The following is a 14,951-nucleotide window of genomic DNA, read 5'->3' on the forward strand; positions in this document are numbered from 1 at the left end:
CAGGGGGCCGGCGCGCCACGGCGCATGCGCGCGGCCTCCTCGCCCCGCCCAGGCGGTGGGCGGAGCCTGGCCCGGGCCCGCCCCCTCGCCGCCTCTCCGCTTCTCCCGCTCCCCGCCCCGCCCCCATCAGAGCCCGGGCCACGCGGCTGCCGCGCCCGCCTCCGCCTCCGCGGGCCCCGCCTCCTCCCTCCGCCTCCGCGGGCCCCGCCTCCCTCCGCCTCCGCGGGCCCCGCCTCCTCCCTCCGCCTCCGCCTCCGCGGGCCCCGCCTCCTCCCTCCTCCTCCGCGGGCCCCGCCCCGCCTCCGCCTCCCGCCTCCGCGGGCCACGCCTCCTCCCTCCTCCGCGGGCCCCGCCTCCTCCCTCCTCCTCCGCGGGCCCCGCCTCCTCCCTCCTCCTCCTCGGGCCCCGCCTCCTCCCTCCTCCTCCGCGGGCCCCGCCTCCTCCCTCCTCCGCGGGCCCCGCCTCCTCCCTCCTCCTCCGCGGGCCCCGCCTCCGCCTCCGCGGGGGCCACGCCTCCTCCCTCCTCCGCGGGCCCCGCCTCCTCCCTCCTCCTCCGCGGGCCCCGCCTCCTCCCTCCTCCTCCGCGGGCCCCGCCTCCTCCCTCCTCCTCCTCGGGCCCCGCCTCCTCCCTCCGCCTCCGCGAGGGCCCGGCCGCCCTTCTCCCCCGCCCTCCTCGGCCGCTTTGATGCATTTGGGCATGGAGGCAGGCCGGGGCCGGGGCCAGGAGCGCCGGGCAGGGTCCCCCCCACACCCCGGCCGACGGGCGCCCTCCCCCCATTCTTGTGTTTGCCTTGCTTTTCCCCCATCTGGCACTTCTTGACCCAGTTCGGAGTTTTCGTGGCAAAGACCCAGGAGTGGTTTCCCATTGGCCATTGGCTTCTCCAGCTCACTCTACGGATTAGAAAACTGAGGCAGGCCGGTGAAGTGACCTGCCCAGGGTCGCACAGCCAGGACCAGAATGACTGTGAACTCAAAGGCAAAGCCTGGATTCCTTTTTGTCTTTGGATTTCCATGGCTCTGGGCCTTGTTAGGGCTTACTGATATTGAATGAGTAAACTGAAAACATTTATTAGAAGCCTACTGTGTACAAGGTGGTCTAGAACCCTCAGATTTACACCTGGAAGAGATCTGAGAAGTCAAACTTTCTCATTTTAGAAAGAAACTGAGGCTCAAAGATATCAAGTGACTTATCCAAGGTCATAGGCAATACAGGGACAAGGCCCAAGTCCTTCTGACTCCAAATTATTTGCACTACCTACTGCAGTTACTATACAATAAAATGGAACACTTTAATGATAATATATACAAAGGAAAGTACCATACCTTCAAGTAGGGCGTGTTGCCATGGGCTTAAGATTTCAAGCATGACGACCCGAGGTCCATAGCTGTGACCTTAGGGATAGAACATGCTTTAAAACTATCTCCAAAACCTGATATCTTATTGTCTGATCTTGCTATCCCTTATACTTTATATTTCTTCCTTAAGGATATGATTTCTCTCTCCTCACACTCAATTTAGATCAATATACAACATGAAACAAAGTAAAGACTGGCAAATTGCCTTGGGGGGGGGGGGGGGGGAGTAAGATTAGGGGGAAAATTGTGAAACTCAAAATAAATAAAATCTTTATATATTGAAAAAAAAACTATCTCCAATCCTATCTCCAATATGCATTTGAGGGAAAGCATTCATTTCAGATAACTTTTTTCCTGCCATTTAATACCTATCCCTTATATAGAGTGAAATGCCAATCTATACCTATTTGCAGCCAGATGTCTCCTCAGTTCTCCCAGAAGTTTTTGTTGCATTCCAGGAGCAGCTAGAAGATATGTATTTCAGACAGAGTCAGGAAGATTCATTTTCAGGAGTTCAAATTAAGCCTCAGATACTTACTAGTTATGTGACCCTGGGCAAGTCACTTAGCCCTGTTTGCCTCAGTTTTCTCATCTGTAAAATGAACTGGAGAAGGAAATGGGAAGCCTCTTTGCCAGTATCTCTGCCAAGAAAACCCCAAATCAGGTCACAAAGAGTTGACTGTGACAGAACACCACCAAAAGCTTCAGTCTGGTTTTTATCAAATGCTAGTCCACTGTGCCCATTTGTTGCATACCTGATCTATTCCATTACTCAACCTCTCTACTCCTGTTGCTAAATTTTAAAGAAAACTAAGTCTTAATAGCCATTTTGGAATTTAAGGATTGTTTACCATGAAATTAATGATGCTAATTATTAAGTATAAAGAATCATTCTCCATTTTAATCCCTTATCTTTTAACATTAATAAATACTAATGCTGAATTAAGCAAAAGTGATAATAATAGCTATCATCTATATAGTTCTTTGAGGTTTATGAAAGCCATTACACAAATGATCTCATTTGATCCTCATATCAACTTTGTGAAATAGACTCTTCTTATATCCATTCTACAAACGAGAGGAAACCCAGGTTGAAAGATTGAGTTGCCTAGGACCACTTAGCTAAATGTGTCTGAGATAGAATTCAAACTCAGGTGTTCCTGATTCAGTGACCAGCACTTCATTCACGCAAGCCATCTAGCTACCTCTAGAGATCAAAATACAAAAGAAACCCTCTTCCCCTGATAAAGTGCTTAATTATACTTAATTATACTTCTAGAAGGATAGATTTGAGGAACCAATTTCATTTGGATTTAAGGAAACAAAATTTCCTTGATATAATTTCCCTCTTACATGCAGATGACAGCCCAGCTAGCCATACTCATCCTGTTCAATGTTGTTCAGTAAATCTCCCTCAAGAACATCACCCCATGTGCTAGGGATCTTCCTCTAAGTCACTTGATGTTGCCTGAGGACACATGTAATCATCACGTGGAAGAGCAGATTATCTCTCTCTTTTGCACTATGCCTGGCCAGTCTTTCTTGTTCCACTTCCTCAGGGACATTCTTTACATGTTAATTATTGCTATTCTAAATGTGTGATTCACGACTAATAACCAAGTGATTGGTTATTCTACTGGATGAATAGGATCCTATCAATCATAAGGAATTATAAGTAAAACCTAAACTGATTCTGACACTCCAGAATGTAAAAACTCCCTTCAACAATAATTTAGATTATAGATTTGGGGGTAATATGATGTCTCCTACTTCACTGTTCACTATGACTTGGACATTTCCTCCAGGTTATAAATAATGGCAGTGATGTTCTTTGCTTTTCCCTAAGATACTGCTGACATCTATATGTACATTTTTATTCTAAGTTTGAGGATCTCAGTTCCAAAAAACCTGATTTTATTCATCTTTTGAGATCTGACTGGAAAATGAATCTTACACAGTACGAGCTGGAATGTTATTTGACCAGCAGAAAAAAATAACTACCAAGGGATTCAAAGTTGCAGGCTAGCATCTTAAGCTTCCCAAGGGATGATAGTGTTACCATGGCAAATCACAGCCTCCCAATACAAAGAGAATTCTAGGAAAGGTTGCTGAGAAATGAGTTTATTTTAAACTGAATTGTTACTTACAGCTAGTATTCATAAATGGTCTCCTGCTGGCAAGAGGTTTGGGCACAATCTACTTGCCCAGACTCTTGCTTTGGATTTCTGCAAAAACAGATAAGCATTCAATTGGACATGAGCCACACAGTCATGAAAAGAAACAAACATTTCTTTGAAAATTCAACATTTAATAAATAACTGCTGTACAAAGTGAGGAAAATACAAAAATAGAAGACAATATCAGAAAATCAGAGGACCCCCACTCAAATTCAGTCTCAGGCACAAGTCATTTAACTTTGCCTTAATTTCCTCAACTGTAAAATGTGAATAACATAGAGTTTATGTGAAGATTACATGAGATAATATTTATAAAGTATTTAACATTGTATGGCACATAGTAGACACAATACAGTTATTCACTTCCCTTCTATTTTATTTGTTAGGTGATAGGGATAAAGTCAAAAACAAACATCTCTGCCCCAAAGAGCTGACTTACTACTCTAGGAAATTAAGTATACAGATAAGACAATATAAAATATAGACAATGTAAATATGAAGCCATTGCATGGAGAAAGAAAAGATACTAGTAAGTAACAACCTATAGGGCCGGTTGAACTCAAGTAGAAGGGAACTAGAGATTCCAAAGGACAGAGGTGATAAGAGATAACTTGTCCCAACATGACTGCATGGAGGGGCCAGAGAACGGACTAATTATACTGAACATTATCATTCATAGTGGTCTGCACAAAATAGGATCTTTAGTAAAGATTGCCCCAAGTAACTAAATTAATGTTCATCATCCCAAAAACAAGGAGAGAGGGGCAGCTAGGTGGCACAGTGGATAGAGCATCAGCCCCGGAGTCAGGAGTTCCTGAGTTTAAATCTGACCTCAGACACTTAATAATGACCTAGCTGTGTGACCTTGGGCAAGTCACTTAGGCCCATTGCCTTGCAAACAAAAAACAAAAAAAAGGGGGGGGGAGAAAGTCCCTATTCATTGGGCCCTTAGTACAGAGAGACTTAAGTTCTATTCCAAGGTCTCACTAAGACAGTAAGATGACCATCCATTTCTGAAGGCTACACTAGTGTAACTGAAGCTATGGCAAGTTCCACCAAGCTGGAAAAGGGTGGGCCAGAGCCTGGAGAGGGTCATTATAATGTGAACTATTTTCCAGTAGCATCCATCAAGTCAATGAGGCTTCTGTTCTGTGTCAGCTCAGGAACTCTCAGAATTCTATAGTATGGACAGGCTTATAGGTGACTTGTTCAAGATTTCCTAGTAACTATTGATAATTTTTTTTTTAGGTTTTTGCAAGGCATTGGGGTTAAGTGGCTTGCCCAAGGCCACACAGCTAGGTCATTATTAAGTGTCTCAGGTCACATTTGAACTCAGGTCCTCCTGACTCCAGGGCCGGTGTTTTAGCCACTGCGCCACCTAGGCACCCCTCTAAAGTCATTTTTTTTTTGCAAGGCAAATGGGGTTAAGTGGCTTGCCCAAAGCCACACTGCTAGGTCATTATTAAGTGTCTGAGGCCAGATTTAAACCCAGGTACTCCTGACTCCAGGGCCGGTGCCACCTAGCCGCCCCTATTGATAATTCTTGAGATCCAATTCTTTTTGGACCCAAGTTGCACAATTCTCTATTTTTGGAAACTAGAAGTCAATTCCATCTATAAGGCACCCATACTGAGTCTAAATCCATTTGATGGGGGGAAGGAAGAGCAGGGAAAGAGAATAAGCACATCTACTGAGTGCAATGCACTGTATTAAGCACTTTACAAATTATTTCATTTGACTGATTGAACTAACAGTTGCTCTGGGAGCTCCTGGGAGATCAGAGACATAGGAAAGGAAAAAGAAAGCAGAAAACACAGCCAGACACTTAGTTTGAAACCAGGAGTTTGTTCCAAATAAATTGATATTTTGTGAATATAAATAGAGAATAATATGAATTTTATATTTGCTTATGCATAATTTTATCTTTCTAATTGATATTCTTATTTTTCTAATTACTTGTTATGAATTTTTAAACATTCATCCACATACAAATTTATAAGTTACATAATTTCCTTCTACACTCCCTTCCTACCCCCCATCTCTCAACATCTGTCTAGTAAAAACATTGTACATGTACATTTGTCTTTAGCATGTTTACATATTAGTTATTTTCTGTATGAAGAATTAGATCTAAAGAAAAAGAAAGAAAACCATGGGATAGGAAGGAAAAGCATGAGAAAATTTTTAAAAAGTGAACAAAATGTTCATTCAGATTCTGTAAGACTTTTTGGCTTGTTTTCTTATGTCTGGATGTGGATAGCACTGTTCATAACAGGTCTCCCAGCATTGTCCTAGCTCTCTAAACTGCCCAGAGTACCTGGATCCAAAGTCTGTCAACTCAAAATTGTTATTGTTAATGTTTACAATGTTCTTTTGGTTCTGCTCCCTTGACTCAGCATCAGTACATGTAATTCTTTCCATGCTTCTCTAGGGTGCAACCATTCATGATTTCTTATAGAATAATATAGTACTCCATACTTTTTACATATTATAGGATTATGGTTTTTAATCCATTCTGCTTTCATTTTATGGGAGAGATCCATTCACATTTACAGATAAGATTACTAAATTTTTATTTTCCTTCTATATTATCTTTCCCTGTTTGTATTTTTCTCTTTCCTTTCCTCTTATTCCTCACTAATGTTTTGTTCCCTTTCCCCTTTAACTTTACTTTTGAATTTTAACTTTGTTTGCTTTCATTTATATCTTTGCCCTTTTTTAATAATCCCTTTTTTTTTCCTTTTCTTTCCCTTCTCTCTCCTCTCCACTTCCCTGAAGGGTAGAATAGAATTTCAAACCCAATGGGGGAAAGTAGGATTTACTGAGTGTTTAGACCCTCCCTTCTTTTCCTCTATTGTAATAGATCTTTGCTCCTCTTCATCTGCTGTTTTTTATCCACTAATGCCTAGCCTTCTCCTAGTACAATCCTTCTTTTTATGCTTTTATTATTTTAAAACCCTGATTAGTACTTACATCCCCTTTGCCAAAATATACTCCTTTTATCTGATTGATTACTTGATTGATAAGCAACAATGCTTATAGTCACTAAGTACCCTCCCCTGTTCTGTCTCATTAGAAATATACTTCTCAAGAGTCAGGAATCACATCAAATTATAATTACTTTATATTTTGCCTCCTTTTGAAGTATCCTCCATGGACACACAATCCTGAGAGAAAACTTCATGCAAAGCCAAATCATTTCAAGAACTTTTTGTACCCCCCCCCCCACCAAGAATACTCCCTCCAACTGTAGCCAGGGCATCAAACAAAGCAAATCTCTTCATGATGTTTTCATGTTCTTCCTCTAAGTATATTTTCTCCCTCCTCTCTATAGCCCCACAACCTTCCCCAGCCAAAGTATAGGGTATTTTCTCTCCCATTGTCCCTTTAGGACTCCAGCCAGGCTACTAAAACACTAGTTAACTAAAGAAAGGATAAGATTAAGATCACTTCCTAATCTCTTTATGTCCAACCTTCTAAATTATATCCCACCCTCTGCCCCTATAGTATATAAACCTCTAAGTATCTATTGAAGTCAGTTCTGATTTAATTATGTATAGAGCCTCTAAATTAGCAAGACACCCTGAAGGTCTCTCTTAAGAACTTAAGGATAGATTATAAGGCATTGGAGACATTGGCACAAGACAGCCAAGCATTATGAGCCCTTGTCAAAGAATGTGCATAACTCTATGAGCAAGGCAGAATTAAAATAGCTCAAAGGAAATGTGAGATATTTAAGTTTAGGGTAAACACTCCAAGTGTTCACCTGAACTATTTGTGCCCAAATTCTGGTAGACCATTCTGAGTTTGTATTGGTTGGCTCAGCCAGTCAGATGCACTATAATTTATCTCAAACTTAGTGATGTCACTTTGGTCCTCTTGTTAACAAAAGACAAGAACCAACTATAATCATATCCTCTAAGTACAATCTCTTCAACTATTATCAATGCTGTAACTATCCTAAAAAAATTTAATTCTTAAGAGTTACAAGTGTTATCATCCCTGGTGGGGTTGTATACAATTTAATGTTCTTGACTAACGTTTTTTTTTCCCCCTTTCCATTTACTTTTTTTATGCATCTCTTGAGTTTTGTATTTGAAGATCAAATTCCGTTCAGTTCTGGTCTTTTTAGCAGGAAATTTTGGAAGTCCTATATTTCATTGAACATCCATCTTTTTCCCCTGACAGAATATGCTGAATTTTTCAGGGAAGTAAATTCATTGTAATCCAAGGTCCTTTGCCTTTGAAAATATCATATTCTAGACCCTCTGATCCTTGAAGCTGATAAGTCCTGCATAATTTTGATTGAGCTACCTTCCTATTTAAATGACTTCTTTTTGCCTGCTTGCAATATATATTCTCCTTTATTTGAGAATTCTGGAATTTGTTTTTTAATCCTGGGGTTTCTTTCTGGAGGTTCAGCATATTCTTTCAAGGACTATTTTGTCTTCTTGATCTAGTATATTTGGACAGTTTTCCTTGATAATTTCCTGAAAGATATTTTCCAGGTTCTTTTTTTTTTTATCTAGGCTTACTTATGGACCAATAAATTGTAAATTTTCTCTCCTGGATCTATTTTTCAGGTCATTTGTTTTTCCTAAAAAGTACTTTATATTTTCATAAATTTTTTTCAGCCTTTCAACTTTGTTTGATGGAATCTTGATGTCTCATAGATTCCATTAATTTCTTTTGGTCCAATTCTAATTATTAGGGTTTTATTTTTATTTAGTTAGATTTTGTTTCCTTTTCCAGTTGGTTAATTTTATTTTTTGCTGAGTTGTATTCCCATTTCAGTTGGTTGATTTGAGTTTTAGATGATTGTGTTACTTTTCCAGTTGGTTGCAAAAACCTTAAAAAAAAGACTACTCTCTCATAGTCAAGAAATTACCATGCTGTCTATTCTACCTCCATGTTCTGAAACATTCCTAGTTAGACCTCTTGGGAATTCCTTCAGGAGCCTTATAATTGGTCTTCCTTTCTACTTCACTGCTATATTAACTCCAATGACTCCCTGTTACCTCTAGTGTCAAACATCAAGTCTCTTTTCACTATTTAAAGTCCTATAATGTGATCCCTTGATACCTTTCCAGGCTTCTTACATTTTACTTTCCTTCATGAACTTAAAGCAGTGAAAGGACTATTTTGACCTTCTTTTGATTCCTCAGCACTTAACAGAGTACCTAGAACATGGAAAATGCCTAATAGATATTTGTTGACTGACTGGTATATCAATAAGCCTATCCTCCAAATCCAAAAGGTTAAATTGAGATGACTTGACCTAAATTAACCCTTTTCCCTAATGATCACTGCATTTTCCTTTCTGATTACACAAAATCATTAGCTTAATAATCCTCTGGATATTTGCAAATACAGTTGTCCAACTCACTTTTATAATTCAAATTACTTTCCTAGAAAAGCAAATTATTCACAAACCTTCAGTGTTCTAGGACATTCTCTTCCCACAGTGCTTGTAAAATTTGAACAGTTGTTCTGTAATCAAATTATTTCAACTACTTGGAGTATGAGACCTGATCTTATTTCAAGCACCTGACTATACTTTTATTATCTCTCTGGGGTATATGGGATGTTCACTGGTATGAAGGCTACTGAGCCCTTTTCAGGATTACTTTTTTTCTTCTGATGTCAACTGATTCATCCAACTCTCACCTGTGGCTTCAAGCAGCTATAGCATGTGGAGCATGCCACATTCCAATAAACTGTCTCATTAGATGGGCTAAAACGAGGCTGAAGATAACCAAAGGGCCAGAACCTAATAGTGATATAGAGGGTGCCAACTCAAGCTTATGAATGGGTGGATAAGAAGTTTTTCCCAATGGTCATGAAGGTGTCTCAGACATTTAATACTTAGCTGTATGACTTTGGGCAAGTCACTTAACCCCACTGCCTCACAAAAATCCAAAATAAAAAAATGGACAACATCCAGAGAAGGTACTTTAGAGTCTAACTGCAAATTGAAGCAGACTATTTTCATTTTTCTTTTCCTTTGGTTCTGTTTCTTTCATAACTAATGTGAAAATGTTTTAAAATTACCTACCTATAATATATCAGATTGCTTGCCATCTTGGGGAGAGAAAAGGGAGAAAGATTTGAAACTCAAAATCTTTCAAAACATGAATTTTGAAAATTGTCTAAGTATAATTGGTGGGGCAAAGTACTATTAAGAAAAAAAAGACAAAGAACTATTATTTCTCTAACCTATCTTGGATTACCCTTAATGTTTGTTCTACCTTTCTTGTCTGAGAGTCCTCCTTCCTGAGACAATTAAAGCGGAGTCAGGTGACTTCACTGTTAAAAGTGTCTTCCAGTTGATGTTGCATCTTTTAAAGCCCATTCCATTGACTATAATTGAAAGAGACTTTAGATATCTTCTGCTTCTGTCTTATTACAGGTAAGGAGATACAACCCTAAGAACAATAAAGGTGCCTTGAATAAGGTCCCACCACCAACTGGCAGAACTGTGGCTCTAAACCAGGTGGCTGGGACGGCTAGGTGGCAGTGAATAGAGCAGTGGCCCTAGAGTCAGGAACACCTGAGTTCAAATCCTGCCTCAGACACTTAATAATTACCTAGTTGTGTGGCCTTGGCCAAGTCACTTAACCCCACTGCCTTACAAAAAAACTAAAATAAAACAACTAAAAAAAAAACCAGGTGGCCCAAGTCTGATGTCCTTCCAACGCTTAAAACTTTTGCCCCTTTTGGGGCGGTTAGGTGGTGCAGTGGACAGAGCACTGGCCCTGGAGTCAGGAGTACCTGAATTCAAATCTGACCTCAGACACTTAATAATGACCTAGCTGTATGGCCTTAGGCAAGCCACTTAACCCCATTTGCCTTGCAAAAAAAAAAAAAACTTTTGCCCCTTTCAAAGAACCATAAAATTTTCTGGCATTAATTCACAACTCATTCTAAATGGTCGCTTTCCGCATATTATAGATCCTTACCAATCATTTATATTCTTGGTTCTGTGGCCTTCTATGAGTTACATGTTCAAGATTTGAACAGATTTTTGAATACAACTGTGTTTATAATATATTTACTCTGATTTTATTTGTTCTCCTCCATCCCCAGTACTGAAAGTAATAAATATTGTCCAAAGTTTTCAGTTAGGCTCATATAGAGATAGCTTAGGTTACTTCATCCAAGTGGAAAAATAAGTCAATTTATTTTCCATTCAAATTTTTGAAGTGGGGCACAGTTCCAGGCAGAGAAACTTCTTGTTGGTGTTCCTAACCTGCTTTGATTAGAAAAATGAGGAACTCCAGCAAGGATTCATATTCTAGTAAAAACTAGACCACGCCCTTGATAATGTGTTAGGAATCCTGAAATATTCATATTATTGTGGGACTCCAATGACAACACCAAAAAGGAGGTTTGATAGAAAGCTATTGGGAGACCCATACCAGGTTTGGTGCTCAGCAGTTGTATTTGATAGATGTTTGGAACATCAATGTGCCACCAAAAAAAAAATAACCACTGAATGTGAATAAAGTTGGTGAAGATTTGTACCTATTTATAGCAACACTGAGATAATCATTTATGTTGTATGCAGCTCCACTCAGTTAATGAGCAAAGATAGTTCTAAAAGATTTGTGATAGAAAATTCCATCCACATCCAGAGGAAAAGTTTCAATACAGACCAAAACATGCTATTTTCACTTTTTAAAACTTGTTTTATGCTATTTTTTTCTTGTTAAAGACTTTTCTTCCCTGTTTGTTCTGATTCTTCTTACATGACTAATAAGAAAATGTTAAATATGGTTGTACATGAAATCAGATTACCCATGACCATGGGAAAAGGGGGGTAGAAAAATGTGGAATTCAAAAGCTTACAAAAGGATGAATGTTAACTACTATCTTTTGCATGTAATTGAAAAAATAAAATAACATTTTAAAAAAATTCAGCAAATCTGGCTGCAAGAGTTTTTAATACTCTTTTGACCCTCAGTAGAAGTAACATCTTTTTAATGAAAGGGAGGATGACTGTATTTCAATTGCATTTTTCTTCTGTAATTACGACATGTAAAGGCCTTTACTGAAGTAAATGAAAGCTATGTTTTATAAAATGAAGGAAATAAATTTCAAAACATGACTAAAGCATATTTATTTATTATTAAATCTCTGAATATTCTATAAATGGCACAGAATGAAAACTTTCCTTCAGTAAAATATTAGTAGTTTCCTTTCGGGGATAATGGAAGATAGCTGTTATCAAGGCTGCTTGAGGTGATCGGTAGAGTATAATCCAGAAGGGAAACCATACACAGTTCTAGGAACACATGCAGCTCCATCAACTGATAGGGTTTATAAATCAAACAAATATTTATCTGATGAAGACGTCAAAACAAAATAGACCCAGTTCATCCAGTTTTTCCCAAAAACTCATTAATTTACAAAGGCAATACAGAACTGCTTATTCTCTTAGACAAAAACAAAAATGGAAGCACACAATGATTTCAACTAATTTTCTAATGACTCACTTCTTGGCAATGATTTTATATATCATGTCCTCTAAAGTCATATTTACAACAATAAATAAGAATGACACTAAAATAAGTGGCTTACAAAAAATGAATTCTGGCATTTTTAAAAATTGCTTAATTTTAAATAACAGGAGATCACTAGGAATTATATTCAATATCTCCATTATGTAAATTTACATGACAGAAGAGTCTCTCATGGAAGAACATTTTGATACAGTATCATATTAATGCACATATCATTCTAATGTATGTATAAGTACAGTAAATACCCTTTGATCCAATAATGGGGATGCTTTCATTGTACCTATAACAACATAAACCAACCACTCCCACAAATAAAATCTCTCAGGGCTGGTTAGTTTTTTGAGATCAGTAAGGTTAATCACATTTTTTTCTAATTGCCTTTTGGGGATAGGCTGTCTTTTATAAAAATTATATAAAATATCCCATAGTATCAGAGAACTTTTTAAAAATGAGAATAACTGCAAGTAAGCTCACTTAGTTTCTGAATCATGTTATTACTTTTATGCCACATTTATAATTTTATTATAAAATAACATTTTAGTCCCATGGTATATTGTATTCATTTTGACAAGAAACCAGTCATCACCATCCACAAAATGTCACCCTTTTAGTGCTGGCTTGAACAGTACACTTACCCAACTGGGCAAGATAAAATTTCAATATACATTCTTGTTATACTAATCACAAACTATTAAATCTAATTTATAAAACAAAATGAACATAGTTCATTTTAAAATCCAGCATAGTTTTTCATTAAGTCCTGAATAAGGCTGGGATGTTTTCTTGCCACAATTATTAAAAAATGCTCGGAAGAACATGATAAAGTTAAGAGTAAATCTTGGAAAACCTATAATGGACACCAATGAATCAGCAGTTTCTCAGACCTTTCAGTTATTTTAATGAAACTGATTAACTTAATAAAACTTCCAGAGTTGGCTTAAAGAGGTGTCTCAGATCAGAAAACCACAAATTATGGCATCAAAAAACAACAGGAAGCACTTCTGGTTTCTGGCTTTAAAAAAAAAAATCAAGTAGTCCAATGCCAGGACTTGCAGTGACAATGTAATTTTCCACTTAATCTACACAACTCCTTCCCAGACACTGCCAATAGTAAAGTAAAACATTATATATATTTATATAACAGATATACATGTATCGATCCCTGGACAGTTTCTAAAGGGAAAAATGTGACTTCAGTTGAGGTGCAAAAACTGCTTCATGAGCTCATAGGTTGTGAATGCCACAGCCTGGGAGGGAACACAGCGAATGTAGTTAAGAGACAGGCCCCGATAAAGTCCTCCACGAATTCCATGGTTTCTGTAGACATACTTCAGTGTCTTCAACATTGTACTGAAATATAATATCAAAGGACATATCTTTACAGGGAAGATTAAAATGAGGATATGAGTATTGATGGTCTTTTGTAAGTAGCTAAAATGCTGTTTGAATAAAGAACCAACCACCCTGAAATTGCCATGTCCTGGCATGAGAGCGAGGGGTGAGCAATCTAATTGATACTTTCATTGGGCAAAATCTGTGCAAGGTAAAACTCAGTAAAAGATAAAAATCTCAGACTGTCCAATGGCATCTCTTCTTAACTCAAAGGATTTTCTCTTTCCATACACATCCTTGGTCTTGAGAGAACAAGGGTTTTTTAAGAAAAGTCTTAAAAATAGGTTTTGCATGATTTGACTTGTATAACCTATATAAAACTGCTCAACAACTCAGGGTGGGGCAAAAAGAGAGAATTGGAACTGAAATTTTTTTAAAAACCGATAAAAATTGCCTTTACATGTAATTAGGATAAAAATAGAATAAAAAAAATCATGGGGCAGCTAGGTGGGGCAGTGGATTTGAACACTAGTCCTGGAGTCAGGAAGACCTGAGTTCAAATACAGCCTCAGACGCTTAATAATTACCTAGCTGTGTGACCTTGGGCAAGTCACTTAACCCCAGTGACTTGCAAAAAAACCAAACCAATCCCAAAAAGGCATCCTGAATCCCTGAAAAATTCTGACCCATCACTGTTAACTGTCCCCTAAGAACTGCCAAATCTATTTGAACCCTGCTTACTGTTAGCAAAGTAGGTGATGAAGAAGAGTGAGACCCATGAGATGTGGAGAAATCAATCCTTGAGCTGATTTTTAAGGAAGGACAAAATGATTTCTAAGGTACATTACAAATATAGCTCTGCATATCCATTCCAACTTGTTTGCAATGTTAAGCATTTCTCATTCTAAAGACAATAAAAAGGAATGTAGAACTTACAGGCACTTTTCAGAATCTGGGAGAACAGTCCCTAGTTGCATTCGACGACGGGTTACATCAAGTGGATAACTAAAGGAAGAAAAAAAGACAAAACTAAAGGACATTCATGTTTTTTGTTTTTAGGATTCAATTCAATAAGTCATTAGGTAGTCACTCTACTGTATGCAAGTCTGAGAAAAGAGTAAGACAGTTTCAAGTTTCCACAAGCTTTTTCTTTTTTCTTTTTTTTGGCTAGGCAATGGGGTTAAGTGGCTTGCCCAAGGCCACACAGCTAGGTAATTATTAAGTGTCTGAGGTTGGATTTGAACTCAGGTACTCCTGACTCCAGGGCTGGTGCTCTACCCACTGCGCCACCTAGCTGCCCCTTCCACAAGCTTTTAATGGAGCTGTCCAGGAGTGAAAAACTGGACAATACAAGAGAATTCCATAAATTATTTCTCTGACAAGAACTGTAGGAGGCCAAATATGGGAACAACTAGTGTGATGTGGAAAATAAAGGAAGTGTGGGGCCTCAAATAATAAGGAATACTGAAAAGGGGGCAAGGGATTTTAGGAGAGGCAAACAACAAAAAGAAGGTAAAGGTACCTTCAGAAGAGAGAAGAGAGAGTAGACTTGCAGATATAGGAA

At 38.8% G+C, this 14,951-nt stretch overlaps 1 protein-coding gene across 5 annotated transcripts in view; it reads right to left on the reverse strand.

Moving 5' to 3' along the window:
* Positions 1-3,449: 3,449 nt before the first annotated feature.
* Positions 3,450-14,951, reverse strand: part of SLC25A16 (solute carrier family 25 member 16) — a 40,580-nt gene continuing 29,078 nt past the window's right edge. For 4 of the 5 annotated variants that reach the window (XM_074232401.1, XM_074232400.1, XM_074232404.1 and 1 more), the window contains 2 exons: positions 14,324-14,392; positions 3,450-13,405 (listed from right to left, as the gene is read on the reverse strand). In XM_074232401.1, the coding sequence (XP_074088502.1) occupies positions 13,249-13,405; positions 14,324-14,392 (226 nt within the window). In that variant the 3' untranslated portion in view covers positions 3,450-13,248. Of the gene's footprint in view, positions 13,406-14,319; positions 14,393-14,951 lie in introns of those variants that run through there. The other variant, XM_074232402.1, reaches the window with a different exon arrangement.

Source organism: Macrotis lagotis, chromosome 4 (genome assembly GCF_037893015.1).
Source record: "Macrotis lagotis isolate mMagLag1 chromosome 4, bilby.v1.9.chrom.fasta, whole genome shotgun sequence".
Taxonomy (NCBI): Eukaryota; Metazoa; Chordata; class Mammalia; order Peramelemorphia; family Peramelidae; genus Macrotis; species Macrotis lagotis.